Source organism: Protobothrops mucrosquamatus, unplaced genomic scaffold, assembly GCF_001527695.2.
Source record: "Protobothrops mucrosquamatus isolate PMUCROS unplaced genomic scaffold, P.Mucros_1.0 scaffold5213, whole genome shotgun sequence".
NCBI classification, from domain to species: domain Eukaryota; kingdom Metazoa; phylum Chordata; class Lepidosauria; order Squamata; family Viperidae; genus Protobothrops; species Protobothrops mucrosquamatus.
The window spans coordinates 43,171-59,021 of record NW_015391081.1 but is presented as its reverse complement, the minus strand read 5'-3'; the positions used below and the strand labels follow the sequence as shown (position 1 = coordinate 59,021).

Below are 15,851 nucleotides of genomic sequence, written 5' to 3'. Positions count from 1 at the left end.
AGACTTCAAATGTGGCATGCCATATGAGCTTTTGAAACCAATTCTCGTTAGCTAAATGTTTTTATTTGTTGACATGTACTTAATTTTCATACTTATTCAGAAACAAATCCTCTTAAATTCAATGGAATGACATGTTCCGTCTTAGTCTGTACTGGAAAGGGATTAGGGAAAATTTAATTCCAGTCAAGAATTCATATCTTCTTTGACATGCTATCAATATTAGAGGAAAAAAACCCTCCCACTGATGCTGGTAAAAAAGAAACTTCAAAAATCAGGAATTGGTTCCACCAACATGGATTATTTTGCCACATAAGATTAATCAGTTATACCACAATTTTTATTGTACCTAGCAAAACACTCCGTGGCTTCAATGAAAAAGGTAATAACAATGAAAAGGATTTTATTGCTAGCATGTAAATAATGCTGTCTAGAACTAAACTAGCAATGCAACAAGTTGGCAAAAGAAATACAGTGAAAAACCAATCGAGTGTTACTAGCTTGCCGATATAACAAATTAAACCAGACACATTGGTGTTTTCCTCAGTAATAGAGATGCTATAATTACAATTCCATACATATTTTTTAAAAAGTTATTTTGCAAGGCATTTCCTTTTAGAAGCAGCCTTTCTCTCCCCTCCTCCCCCATTTATTTATGAATAAACAGAACTGCCCTCACCAGCATAAAAACTAGATGCATCCATCTTTTATCTGGTCATATAGCTCAAGATGATAGGACATACAAGCTGATTTTCCTGTCGAGAAAGCACTTAATCATGTGTATTATTTTATAAAAGATGAAACATTGTTTCATAAAAGATAAAACAATGCTCTATAACAGCATTAAGCAAATTCATGATGTCACAATGCAAATGGGAAAGGAAAGTGGAATTGTGCTGCTCTATATCTGTACTATTATCAGTTATCACAAAGGATTTAAGATATATATCCCATAAAGAGTGGTAAGAATTAAAAGTGTGTATTGTATTATATGCTGTATTTAAATATATGATACCATAGTATCTTGTTCCTTCTATTTGGAGAAATTCTGAAGAAGTTTAAAAAAGGAGAAGGAAAAAAAAAGGAGATGGCAAAATAAAAATGAGAGTTAGATTCTATGTTGTTGGAAAAGAGTGATTTGGTAGTCTGTACTTCGGCCTTTTACTTTAGAAATGAGATGTTTGGGTAAATTAAATTGAAATCATTGAAGTCCCCCATCTCCATTTCAGTTGGTAGAAAATGCACAGCTCCTTAGAAAAATATGATTTCAAACACAACACCAGCTATGTGGGAACATCTTGAAGCAATGGTAGTATCAAAAGTAGCGATTAAAATTAAGCACCCACTGCAAGCCCAAATAATTTAGCCAATAACACACACACCATTTTATACACATAAACAAATATTTTAATATAGCCGCATCTGAAATGTTATCCACATTTTAGTCGTGTCAAATATTAACTAAACTTTTTGTAAAAATGACGTATTTTACACATCTTTTATTTACAACTTTAATATACTTAAATGTTATAAAACACCCACTTTTGTCTTTTAAAATATATGTATACAGGTCGTATTAGATTATATTATTATTTATAGCAAACATAAGGTTTGCTGTGAAACTAAATATTCAATGGATATTTCATTTCGGTCTGTTTACTAAAGACTGGCCCATAATAAAGAAAATCATAGGAAATGTGCAAATATCAAGAAAGGCAATAATACTGAAAAAAATCAAAGCGACTATTTTTCTTAAATTGACACATAAAATGTCCAATAAATAAAAAATAATAATGAAATAGTTATGGTATCCTCCAGGATTTGCCTACATTGTTTTGCAAAATAGCGCCAAAATTATCCAGTTCATAATCAAAGGCAGTTACGAAATATCTGCATTTGATGAAAGTGATCCAGGTGGGGCAGTGATTGTTCTACTGATTGCATGGGAATAAGGTGTTTCCACTCCTGGACGCTTTGCAGAATCCTCCTTGTAAGTGATCTTTAAAACAGATGCATACATAAAGAAATAAGTAATCCTGAGTAAATAAGTAAACGTGTGGAAAAATTAAGCTCACTCTAAACTATACTTTTAGGAACCAACTTGGTCAGCTGTTTTTATCTATCCAGTTAAGTTTGTTTTTGTTTTGTACTTGATACCTTCTTCCAACAGGAGTCCAACTTAAAAAAAAAAGACTTCCTTCTTTAGCTTCCAATTTTGTAACATTTCTGTGAGATTATATTTTGACAATTTTATGAAGTAAATACATATATGAATTTAGCTCTGCTGGCAATGAACATCATAAATAAACAGTGTATCACCTATTTACTTGCTGCATTTAACATTTAGCTGCAAATGGAAGCCAGATGTGGCCATAATAAATAGTTGACACCCACACCAGACATGAATCAAGCAGCTCTTTCTAATGTCTAAACATGAAGCATGAATGTATTTAAACATTTATTTAAACATTTACTCCTACATAAGTACTGGAGATACATACAGTACATCATGCACATTTGCTGACAAGGCCCCAGGAAAAAGTCTACTCCAGGCATGCAACCCCACTGCAAGTGCTGAAGAAGAAACATCATGCCTTAAATAGGACTCTTATGAAACTTAAGTGTGTCTATTAAAAATGAACATGGAAATGGACCGTGGCTATTAGTCCATGAAGTCCTAGACAAGAATGCCTGGCATATCATTACAGTTCTCCCTGACCCTGTATTATATTTCATGCTTCCCAAAAGAATGACTAATGCCCATTTTTCTGCTAAGCATCACCAGTGAGATGCATCCTTATTAAATGTTAAAAGAGCAGTCAGTGAGAATACATGACAGTAAAGGAACAGAGAGCAAAAAGAAAAACAAACATACCACTTTTGGCTATGGTATTGAGGGAAATGTTAGACAGTGAAGCAGAAAAGTTGTATAAGCACTGACCATGACAGAGCTGCCAGAAAAACAGAAAGAAAAAGGTTGATGAAAACGCCACAGTCAGTGGATGTAGAAACACAATAGTAATGCAAAACACATAGGACTTCAATGCCTGTACGTCAGTGTTTCTCAACCTTGACAATTTTAAGGCATGTGGACTTCAACTCCCAGAATTCTGGGAGTTGAAGTCCATATGCCTTAAAATTGTCAAGGTTGAGAAACACTGCTGTACGTAAAACACCATTAAGGACATGGTGACACAATCTGTGTTGATGTCGTAAAAACACAACAGGGAACTGGCACGGCTTTGGAGGTGACTAACTATGGAGGGCTGTAATCACAGAAACCTTGAACTGTCTTCTCCGAATTGAATGCGGTATGAGGCAGTTACTTGTCAGAAGTCATAGAAAGTCCATCTGGCCTGCTGGGATGCTTCTTGAGAACATTGACAAATAATGATAAATGATACGATAACATGACGTGGTATAACCCAAAGCAACAATAACAACTACAACACCAACAAAACAAACCTGTGAAATTATTCATAGGATTGATAAAGAAACAGTAAGGCCCTAATTGATTAACTTATGTAAGTACTAAGATATAAGCCTGAAAATATTATTCATCTAGTCCTGTTCCGGATATGGGATCTTCTACCCAAGCAATTTTGAATCTATAACAGGATCTCTTGATAGTGAGTTCTCAATTTTTTCACAGGCTAAGGTTCATCCTATAATCCATGTGCTTTTGGCCTATATGATTGGGAAGGAGAAAAGCTAGTGACCTTGATATGCCAGGATAGAATAACTGTGGTGTCTGCTCAAACGGTAAAGAATCAAGGAAACCTCCTCCACTTTGCTCTTGAGATTGTATTTCCCTTCACCTGAATTTATTACCTCTCCCTGTGTGGGTATGTGGTATCATATGTAGCCTTTGACAGAAGAAAATGGAAGTTTAACTGCGAGTTTTCTTGTACACGATGACTTATTCTTACTTCTAGATATAATAACAGACCAGCATCCAATTTGATGTTATTCTGTGTACATAGATTCCAATGTAACCTGCTTCTACTTTTCACATAATCTGTGGTCAAAGATCAAAATGTATTCAATAGCAAATCAAATCCCAATATGTCCCTATATTGTTAAGCCCTTCATGGAATGATTGGCCTAAAAAGAGTTACTGTATGTTTTTCTAAATAATATCAACTTAAAAATACCAAATAGGTAAATATTTGTCAGAATTTGCTTTAAGAAGGAAGGAAGGAAGGAAGGAAGGATGGAAGGAAGGAAGGAAGGAAGGAAGGAAGGAAGGAAGGAAGGAAGGAAGGAAAGAAGGAAGGAAGGAAGGAAGGGTCAACCTCTATAGATCATTAGAATTAGTCAGCATAATAGATTTTTTTCCCCCTCTGATTAATGTTACTCTTAAATGATAGAAATCGGAACTGGAGGGAATAAATATTGATTAGCAGCTGAATGAAGGCGAAATAGATAGGAATATTTGAAATGAGAATATCCTTTAGACCAGGGGTAGTCAACCTTGGCTCTTTTATGACTTGTGGACTTCAATTCCCAGAATTCCTGAGCCAGCTAAGCTGGCTCAGGAATTCTGGGAGTTGAAGTCCACGAGTCATAAAAGAGCCAAGGTTGACTACCCCTGCTTTAGACCAAGAAAAGAACTTTGGAAATTAGTAGGTTTTCCCAAGGTGGCTCCCCAATTAGGATTTAGGCACACTTATGTGACAACCCTAATGTCTTTGGAGTTGAAAACAAAATATTGAAAAAGAATGGCTAACCTGTTCATTCATAATCTCTGAGAGCTCACTGAGCATGTTCCTGTAATGAGATTTCATTTCTTCCTGATATTCCAGCTGATCCTCCTTAATAAGGCGTTCATTAACTTCAAGAGCTTGTCCACATGCTTCTGCAAATTGTCTGCACAGCACAAAAATCTCATATCTTTAATATCAAGGTCATGTGTTATTGTTTCAAATATAAAATAACATTTTGATTTCATTATGGATTAAAAATGGTGTAGTCATAAGGGACACAAAAAGATAGTCTAGACTTTTTGAAGAATTCTGTATTTGACACCTGATGTTTTGTTAGACCAACAAGGCCAGTTATCCTTGTGTTTATCTCTATCTCTATCTACCGCAGCGGTTCTCAACCTATGGGTCGCGACCCCATTTGGGGTCGATCGACCATTTCACGGGGGTCGCCAAGCAAGGCTGTCCGCCATTTTTTCCCCTTTTCTGGCGGTGCCTTACCTCCTTTGAGCTGGGCCAGCTGGTGGTCGGCCTGCTCCATCTCTGCCGCTTGCCAGCTACGCCTCGGCCAGTGCAGGGGGCAGAACCATGCATGCGCGGTGCTCCCGGGCAGGGAAAGTCCTTGACTTACGACCGGTTGGGTAGTCCTCGACTTACGACCGGTTTAGTCCTCAACGTACGACCGGTTTAGTCCTCGACTTACGACCGGTTGGGGGTTGCGGCATTAAAAAGGTTGAGAACCACTGATCTACAGGATCTCTATGACTGTTTATCTCTATACCTCTCCCTCCCTCTCTCCCTCCCTCTCATCTACCTAATCTATTGTAAAACTTACCTGAAGATTTCTTTCAGAAGTTTAACTTGGTTATCTGGGTACTTCTTAGCATTGGTTTCTTCAAGAAATGCTCGAGCATAAGCCATTGGTCCTGCATTTACCTGCAAGTCAAAGTGTGCTATGTTATACTGAGGGCTGAGGGTCAGTGCTGGCAAAGGCAGATTAAAACAATTTTTCTTCTATCACCACCTGAAGTCCTGATCTTGTTCACCTACTGCTGATGAGTTTTCTGAATTGCAGATACATTATGGAAAGGAAGCATTTGCAGAATATATATATATATTCTGCAAATATATATATATTCTGCAAAGTACGGCAGGATCAGCTGGGGCCTGTTACTCGCTCCAGGAGCCGTAAACTGACGTTCGGCAATGATATATAAGACTTCAACCGGCTGTTGCCTTTTAGCCCTGAAGATGTCAAATGTTTTGTTGACGAAAGCTAGGTAGATTAAACATTTTATATGTATTCTCTTGGCGGTCTGTATTTATTTTGATATTATGATTTTTCCCAAGAGTCGAGTTTTTAGTTTTATTCATATATATATATATATAAAGTTTTATTTTTAATATATTCTTAATATAATATATATATTAAGAATACAAGTAAAAATACGGCTCTTGGGAATATCCATTTGTTAAAACAATGATCACCAAGAGAATACTTAAATAAAATTTAATAAATCAACCTAGCTTTCGTCAAAATACATATGACATCATACATTAAAAGGCAAGTAAAAAAGGGGGGGACTTATGGTATATACCGTTATCAAGCGTCCTGTTATCAAGTGTCTGCTTCTGGCTATTAGAGCGCGTCATTGGCCCCAGCTGTTCAGAGTATAACTCAAGCTTACCTCCTTTAATACACATTCTTTTATTACTAACTCACATTCCCTCACACATCACTCGATCGGCAGCTTCAGAATTAAGTGGATTCAGGATCAAGGTCATATATATATATATATGCAAAATGGGTGGCTTGCTAGCACACCTTTAGTGATTACCAGAATCTTTCCAAGATTGGGTGGTCAAAATGTTTGGCACCAATATTAAGGAACCAATTTTATTCTTTAAAACAACTTTAATAAATATCCTAAACTGGGGCCCAACCCTCAAAATGCTGTAAAAATAATATGGCTCTCAAACTGTGGGATGTAACTAAAGGGTAGCCAACTTAAGTTCACTGCATCAAAGTACTATCACACTAAAAGCACAATAGATAAAATAAAAAATGAAAAAGTGTAGTATACTAAATTGCAGTTATCAAAATAAAAGTTAAATTGAAATGAAGCTAGATAACTCTTAGTCTAATAACACTGCCTTTAGTTTATTCTTCTGACTCTCATACAATTTTATCAGTATTTGTCTTCACTTTTCCTCTAAGATACATTTCCCACTGCTTCACTGAAGAAGTGACACCAGAAAGGAAGCTCTTTTTTTTATGCTGATTTTCTCATGATGATATACGACCTGTAGCAGGTATCAAAAACTTATTCTCGGAGGAAAGGAATGCAGTGGAGATACATCCTAAGGCAGAACCAGCAATCTTTCTGGCAGAGGGATAATGATGTGCTAATCAGTACCTTCATTTTACCCTTTGACAGACCTAGCAGGAGGTATTAGGAATTGGGGATTAAATCTCAGATTTAATGGCTATCATCTATGGGTTTTTTTAACATTGAAATTACTTAATTACTTAAATTAATTAATGTTATAATGCTGTTTTGAACTTCCAGCAAGTCGAGTTATAACAACAGAAAGAGACAAACAGAGAAAGATTCTGTTTCCAATTATAAAATCCTAAATATCAAATCTTTTAAACCTGGGAAGAGGGCTGAACCGTATTTACCTTGACACTGACACTTCCTTGTAGCTTCAGCTGGAGTCGAATCATATCTACCTCTTCCATTGTGCAAAGCTGTTTGAGTTCTGAAATTTTTTTGGACATCTCATCAATAGCTACTTCTATGGGGTTCAGTTCTGTGCTGGTCTGATTTACGACTTGTATCCTTTTCTTCACGTATGGAAATAAATGGCTAGCTGCAGTCAAAGACAAGGTAAATACATCTAAGAAAATTTATTTAATATAATGTAATATATTCATAATTTTTAAAAAGCCATAATTCATACAATAAGTCCATGAATAGTTCCATTCGCTCATTCTACTGTATGTATGTGTGTATGTGTGTTTGCATGTGTGTAGGTGTATATTTATAGTTTTCTAAAATACTCCATAAAAAGATTACTTGCTTGCATTTATCAAATTCCAGAATAGGTGTAAGAATGTCATATTCGTATTTCGAAACATAGCCATTGACAATTCAGTGACAATCCCTTAAATAATTAGCAATGTGCTACAAAATATTTTTAACAATTTTTGTAAATAATAAATAACTAATTGCTGTGCTGAGTCACTTAGATTGAGAAGGGTGGCTTTACTTTATAATAATCATTTTTGCCCCTTCACCTTTTTTGTGCCCCTACAGGTCAGCATTGATTACTGTTGACTACCTGAGCTAGTCCCTGGAGTTTTCTTAGCTAGATTTTTTAAAAATAGTTTGTTATTGCCTTCTACCTATGACTGAGAGGGAGAGACAAGTCCAAGGTCACTGAGCTAGTTTTGTGCCTGAGGCAAGACCAGAACTCAGTCTTATGCCTTAACCATTACACCAAACTGTTTCGCTCTCTCATTCTCTTTGTGGCCTTTAGCACTTTGACATCATGACACTGAAACAGTGCAATTTAGGTCATTGGTTTTTGGGGAGGGAGTGGTTATCCAATGGTCTCCTGTGGACTTTCAGAAGGTTCAGAGGCCGAGAGTGGCCCACCATCCCTGAGAAATTGCCCATCCCTGCTGTGAAGAAGAATGCAGTGTCCATACTTGTCAAAATTGTCCGTCTTTTGCATTGCTCTTCTACGCCCCCATGCTTCTTTCCTGACAAGGTGAACGGCGTTTCAAACACAAAGTGGTTGATATTGTGATGCATTTCAAAGTCAGTCTTACGTTCTCCGGCTTCTTTCTCTTCAAAGAAGGGTGTGACATAGGTTACTTGGATATATGCATATTTAGGATCTAGGTCTTTCGGGTTAACCTATACAAACAAAAGGGAAGACAATGCAGCAGTTAGAGACAGCAAAAGGACAAGAGAAAAAAAAAAGCTAGACTCTTGCTTTTTATGGCATATTACAGAAAGACTGTTTAGACATTGTAAAAGATAATATATTCATAGATTTCTTTGCTTTCAGATATTTTTGAGCATAAAAGGAGAAGAACCCTTTTCTTAAATGAACAAAAAAGATTTCTAAGAAAGCCTTTGCTGCTGGCAGTTCCATAACAAATTTCAGGACCTGCCACTTTTAGTCAATTAATAACAGGGTAATTAATGTACATAATTTTACAAATCACAGCATGTAACAAATGTTTATATTACTATCAATGGCATTATAATTTTTCTGATCAGAGAGATGAAATATACATAATTACATGGCCACAGCCGTGGTTATGCCTTGCCAGATCCATAATTCCTCTTCATTGGTTCCAAGTCATTTGTGCTTTGAGCTTCACTGAACTTATGCAGTGAGCATGGCTCATTGTGAAAAAAAGAATGTTTCATTTATTTTAAGTGTGTCTGGGTAACGAACTCTGTAATAGCATAAATGCTTTAAAAAAAATAATTCTGCGGACATTTCCCACCATACCTTATTGGAATCTTGGATTATCTTCACATTGTCTGCTCCAAACTTGTCTGCATAAAGTTTCATCAGTCGCTGAGAGATCTCAGATAGGCCTGTTAATTTGGGCTCTTTGTAAATATATTCCTTACCCTCTTCCTCTTCAAAAAAGCCCTGATTAAAAGATAAATCATAACAATTACAGTAAACTGAGTATGATTAAAACCACTTTAAGAACATACTGTGGATGAAAAATATAAGGTACTCAACTGCTAAGTATAACAAATTAATTTTTTTTGAATGCTGCAGCTTATGCATGATGAAGAAATGGAATGCATTTAAAACCAAACTTCTACATTTGCACAGGATGAATATCAACTTTTACTAATAGGGGGAAAAAGCCTGTGTGAAATGTGACTGAAAACATCCTTGGAGTTTTATATTAGGTACACCCACATTTTGCAGCAAGTGTGCCACCATGTGGTAGAATTCAGTAAAGATAATGAAAATTATTGGAACTAAATATTAGTTTCTTCTTTCTTTCTAAAAACACAACTGCAGTCAAAACTACTGTTGTATGTATGTGGGGAAGGGGACAATTCTGCAATTAAAATAACATACTAGCTTTTGAAGCCATGTATTACTTGTTAGTTGATTCTGGGGAACTAAACTGATTTATTTTTATTAGGCAGAAAGCTGTGTTCTCATTGAAGAGAGTTGCTTGCTTCTGAAAAAATTACACACAACTGGTTTGTTAGTCAGCTATGCCCATAGGGAGTACTATTTTTTTCTGAGTTATAGCTTTTAGCATTGTGCCTTTTTAAAATAACAAGCTGCATAGTAGTTCCAATCTATAAATACACCACTCGTATGAACTATTCATTGTATGAACTATTGATGCAATCCAGTACTTTATGAAAGTTTGTTGTGTATGCAGATTTTGGCTATGATTCATGTACACATATACATCCTTTCATATTCATATCACCGTGGATGTCGTTCTGAGCTTATATAATAGAGTAATGCTATCAAAGAATCCCTAGATAGTCTCAAAACAATTTAAATAAGCGGGAAATGTTTCTGATAGAGGACATTCTAGAATTCTTACTCCCTTTTTGTATTTGGGAAATGACAACTAAATTAGAATACACAGTTTTCATATTTAACTATACACATGGGATGTTATTTACCTGGTTTAGTCTAGTTAATGGAAATTAGTTGTCAGTGCTGCTGTTGTTATTTTTATTAAAACCGGGAAAGTAATGTTTTTATTTATTTTGCATGACTTGCTCTAGAACTCTGGGATGCCTTTCCTGGGATGCATGTTCAGGGGTGGGGCTTCCACAGGAAGGGACATTAACTGAAGAGGAGCCCAGTGCCAGCCCACTGAACTGTCAGCTCCCTCACCAACTCTATTGAGGACATTCCAGGCTGCGTGGGAAGAGACTGAGGGGGAGAGGTGATGCTTATCTGCTGTTGCACTGGGAGGATGCCAGCATTTGTCACAGAACACTTGATCACATTTCTGCATTCAGAGGCCCCAGACTCATTTATTCACAAATGATAAACAATGGTCTATACGGCATTCACTTTCCATTTGTATTTTTGTAAAAAAAAAAGCCCTCCATCCCTTTTGTGTGTGCAAGTCAGTCTTGACGTTTTCTTGGCAAGATTTCAGAAATGGTTTGCCATTGCCTCTTTCCTAGGGCTGCAAGAGTGACTGGCTGGCCCAAGGTCACTCAGCTGTCTAAGGCAAAACTAGAACTCATAGCTTCCCAGTTTCTGGGAGTCTGATGCCTTAACCACTACACCAAACTGTTTCTCTTGCTCATTCTCTTTGTGACCCTTAGCACTTTGAAGTCATGATGCTGAACCTGTAACTCCCCATGAAACAATATTTAATAATAATAATAATAATAATAATAATAATAATAATAATAATAATAATAATAATAATAATAATAATAATAATAATAATAATATTTTTTCAATGCCGTTGTAACTTTGAATGGTCACTAAACGTACTGTTGTTAAGTCAAAGACTACCTGTATTCCTAAAAGATCTCAGAGAGACTGTTGCTCACAGAAGAGAACTGCAACTCAAAATATCTACCTCTGAGGTCACTGGAAGGAACTCCTCTGACCTGATCTTACTGGATGGAGAGAACCTACTTGGAGAAGGGGGTATCAAATATATCCAGATCTTGACTCCTGAATGGCTTTAAAGATGACAACCAGAAGATTGTATCACATCCACAAGCAGCTTTTTCAACAACCTTCCTCTGAAAGAGGAGATTGGAGATCTCAATTGTCACCCAGTATTGGTAAGATGAATTATAATTTCTTTAGGTGGAACCACTCTTCTTCCTCTTTCAAGGCAGGTGGCATTAACCCTTCACCAAAAGATGCATTTACATTGCACTGACACAATGTTATCAGTTGCCTCTTTGGAAGATCTCACCAACACAGTAAGGGCAGCATCTATCAGATGGTGAAGCTAATGACACATAGAACCTAGTTCTGAAATACCTTGCCAAGGGATGTTTACTAGGTCCATATGTAATAATCTTTTTAGTACTATTGATTTTATTCAAATACATAGATACTACAAATATATCCTTAGAATATTCCTGTACTTGGAAGATCACTTTCATTGATTCTTCTTTTACTCAATAGTTCTCTCAAAATGCATACAGAAAACTGAGGAAAGTCCTAAAATAACATGAAAAAGGGAGACTACTGAAGATTGCTTCCCCTTCTTATCTGCAACAGAAGCTTCTTTTGAATATGTGAAAAAAAATCTAGATTCAAGTCAATATATGCAAAATTAGGAGATTGAGGAATATTAATTTAACTTCATGGTAATAGAGGAGAAGAATACAATATTGTCAGTTTTGCCAATATGGTCCCTATTTAATAACAAAATCTGATACCTTAAAAATTCAGATCATTATCTCTGTATTGTCAAAGTCAAAGTCAATTTAAAATTGCCCTACTTATAATAATAATAATAAAGTTGGAAGGGACCTTGGAGGTCATCGAGTCCAACCCCCTGTTCAGGCAGGAAACCCTACACCATTTCGGACAGATGGCTGTCCAGTCTCTTCTTAAAAATTTCCAGTGTTGGAGCATTCACCGCTTCTGGAGGCAGGTTGTTCCACTGATTAATTGTTCTAACTGTCAGGAAGTTTCTCCTTAGTTCTAGGTTGCTTCTCTCCTTGATTAGTTTCCACCTGTTGCTTCTTGTCCTGCCCTCAGGCGCTTTGGAAAATAGCTTGACACCCTCTTCTTTGTGGCAGCCCCTGAGATATTGGAACACTGCTATCATGTCCCCCCTCGTCCTTCTCTTCGTTAAACTAGACATACCCAATTCCAGCAACCGTTCCTCATATGTTTTAGCCTCCAGTCCCCTAATCATCTTTGTTGCTCTTGTATTGAAAATGAATGCTGCATAACTACTGTGTTCTTCCTATAAGATCATTTTAGTTTATCAGAAAGAATCTTGATGTTTGTATAATCTCAATTTGTTTTCATTATTCTTTTCATCATAAAACAATTCATGTTTTCTGTCTTTACTAACTGGCAAGACATTTTGAGGTAGCTTTAAAAAACAGGAGCTTTGTGAAACTATACAACGTTCACAACATCCTTAGGCTTACATAATTGTATTACTTTCGCTTAATTTGAGATAGTCCTGTGTTTGTCCTTACTTCATGGAATTTAACATAGTTTCTTTGAGAATCCTTGTAATTCTCATTTACATTTTTGCACTTCAGCAGTATTTTAATGAACCATGAAATTGCAGTCCTCTATGCACTTTTCATTGAACTATTTTCCCTTGGAAACAATTAGTTTCATATAACGGCAAATGCTGCCCATGTGTGCCTAAATATTAAATAGGTCACATAATGCCAGTTCTGCATCTTTTTGTAAAATATTCCACTATGAAATGTTGTGAAATATATTTGCTCCTTATAAGATACAGTGAGTAATAAATTATCAACCATATGCTTAGGGCTAGTAAAATGCCTGCAGATTGTTAAAAAGGTTTAGCTCCCTTGGTTGATTTTTAGTACAAGGTGAACTTACTTACAGTATACTCTGGTTCAATTATCTGGGACAGTGCTGTCAAACTCAAATTGTCACAGGAAGGTGCTGCACAAAACTATTTTGTTAGTAAAAAAATGAATACAATGAAGAGTATCCTGGAACAAATGCTAAAATAAATGGATTCAGTAAAAACCTTTACTAAAGTCTGAGTTTCTTGTGAAATACCACTTTATAATATGTTGATAAGACTACACTTGGAATACTGAATCCAGTTTTGGTCACCATGAAAAAAAAGATATGGAGACTCTAGAACAGGCATGTCAAACTCGTGACGTCACATGACGTTGCACGATGTATCGCGACTTTTTCCCCATTGCCGGCAATGGGGTGGGTGCGGTTTCGGCATGACGCATCTGGTCCGTGGGCTGGCAGTTTGACATGCCTGCTCTTGAAAGAGTGCAGAGAAGAGCAACAAAGATGATTAGGGGACTGGAGGTTAAAACATGAAGAACGGTTGCAGGAATTGGGTATGTGTTGTCTAACGAAGAGAAGAACTGAGGTGACATGATAGCTGTGTTCCAATGCCACAAACAAAAAGCATTCAACCTATTCTCCAAAGCACCTGAAGGCAAGACAAGAAGCAATGGATAGAAACTTATCAAGGAGAGAACCAATCTAGAAATAAGGAGAAATCTGCTGACAGTGAGAACAATTAATCAGTGGAATGGCTTGCCTCCAGTAAGTTGTGAATGCTCCTTCACTGGAAATTTTTAAGAAGAAATTGGACAACTATTTGTCTGAAATAGTATAAGGTCTCTTGCTTGAGTAGGATATTGGACTAGAAGACTTCCAAAATCCCTTCCAACTCTGTCTTCTGATCATTTAGCTGGCAGTGCTTTTTATTATTGGAACCATTATTTGGTTGTATTACTGGATTTATATATAATACTTTTCAAAATAATATCAAGGATAGTATAGGAACATATATTACTTTAAGCTCTTCTCTCTACTGTTGAACAAGAAGATCTTTGTTTCCTTTGGTTTTTTTCTCTCTCTTTTACTTCCCTTCTCTCTACTTGCCTGGCTCCCTCTCTCCCCTCCTTTTTCTCCCATACTTTGCCTAGCAGAGAGACTCACAGTGTGGCAGAGCTGATCTTCCTTGAACTCCCTCCTCCATCCCTCTCTCAGGCAGGCCCAAACTCCTGGCCCATCTTCCCTGATCAAGTCCCTCCTTCTTCAAGCCTTTATACTAAGGGAGCCTAGTGCTGCCTCTGAAGCAGCACCTGCCATGGCATGGAAGAGGGAGTGAGGCTTCCTGAAGAGTTGGGCTACTTGTAGAGCCTGGAAACCAGCTGGATCAGGTTGAGGTGAGTCACCAGGAAACCTCTACCTGGAAGGTTGTGTATCTATATGATGCTCAGCACCGTGATCTGAGTTGTTACAAAGTATTGCCGTGGAGGCAGAAAATCTATTTATCTTCAGAATCGATCTAATTTATAAAGACACCCATCTATCAAAGTAACTCTGAGCAGCAAACAAAAGTAGAAACCATCAACAATGATAAAACATAACAGATCAAGCCTGCCTCATTTTAAATTGTAAAAAAACCAGCCTCTCTACACATCCATGTCAAAGTTCCAGAAATTCCAGCCTGGCCCCAGAGTCTGAGAGAAGAGGCAGATCTTCATGGTCTTCTGAAAAATTCATAAGGCTGGGGCTGTATCTCTGAAAGGGCAGAGTTAATAGGACAGGTGCCATGAAGACACACTTCCTAGGAATCACCAAGTAAACATTGTCTCATGGCGGCGGCGGGGGGGAGAACTGGAGCACGCCTGCTCTGCCAGATCTGGTGGGACATGAGGTACAAGTTTGAAGCCCCTGCCTTAGTATAAAAATTATGGGTTCTTTTAGATCATGATCAACTCTTAATACATTTTATTGCAATACACATATCAAGGAAAAAATAAAGATACTAATTGAACAAAGGGTGTCAACACACTCAAGTTGATTTCAAAGTAACAGGATTTTTAGGTAAATCACTATAGCCAATTAATAAAGTAAGATCTTTCATTTCTGAAGAAAGATAATATACTAAAGTGTGTTGGGAGAGGTACTGGTGCACATAGGGGTGCCCACAATGACTAGACTGTCTACCTATGAATGAATAGATGTTTATATTTAGTTGCAGGGAAATCAAAGTTTATGTATTGTCATTCTATTTATTTTCCACAACTTGATATTTGCCAGTCTGTGTGGCCCAACCATCTGAAAGGCTTCATGTTGATGAAAGCTACATGACAAAGGTTTGCATTTTTTTGAGTAACCTGATACAGTATGTACACCCCAAAGTAGTAAACCAAGGGCAAAACTATCAGGCATGCATGGTTAATGGTTAATGGTTAATGATCTCTGGAGGGCCCGGGACAGAGGGTATTCCTCTGTCCTTGTTCTTTTGGACCTCTCAGCGGCTTTTGATACCGTAGACCACGGTATCATGCTGCGGCGTCTCGGTGAGTTAGGAGTGGGAGGCACCGTTATGCGGTGGTTCTCCTCCTTCCTCACCGACCGTACGCAGTCTGTATTGGCAGGGGGACA

The 15,851-nt window shown here is 37.1% G+C and overlaps 1 protein-coding gene across 1 annotated transcript in view; it reads right to left on the bottom strand.

Annotated features, from left to right (window-relative positions):
* Positions 1-1,806: 1,806 nt before the first annotated feature.
* The window catches only part of DOCK10 (dedicator of cytokinesis 10), a gene marked incomplete at its 5' end in the record, with an annotated part of 55,432 nt that continues 41,387 nt past the window's right edge, over positions 1,807-15,851 (bottom strand). The window contains 7 exons of the mRNA XM_029286826.1: positions 1,807-1,996; positions 2,873-2,948; positions 4,728-4,866; positions 5,536-5,636; positions 7,384-7,574; positions 8,416-8,626; positions 9,234-9,380. Coding sequence (XP_029142659.1) covers positions 1,929-1,996; positions 2,873-2,948; positions 4,728-4,866; positions 5,536-5,636; positions 7,384-7,574; positions 8,416-8,626; positions 9,234-9,380 — 933 coding nt within the window. The remainder of the gene's footprint in view (positions 1,997-2,872; positions 2,949-4,727; positions 4,867-5,535; positions 5,637-7,383; positions 7,575-8,415; positions 8,627-9,233; positions 9,381-15,851) is intronic.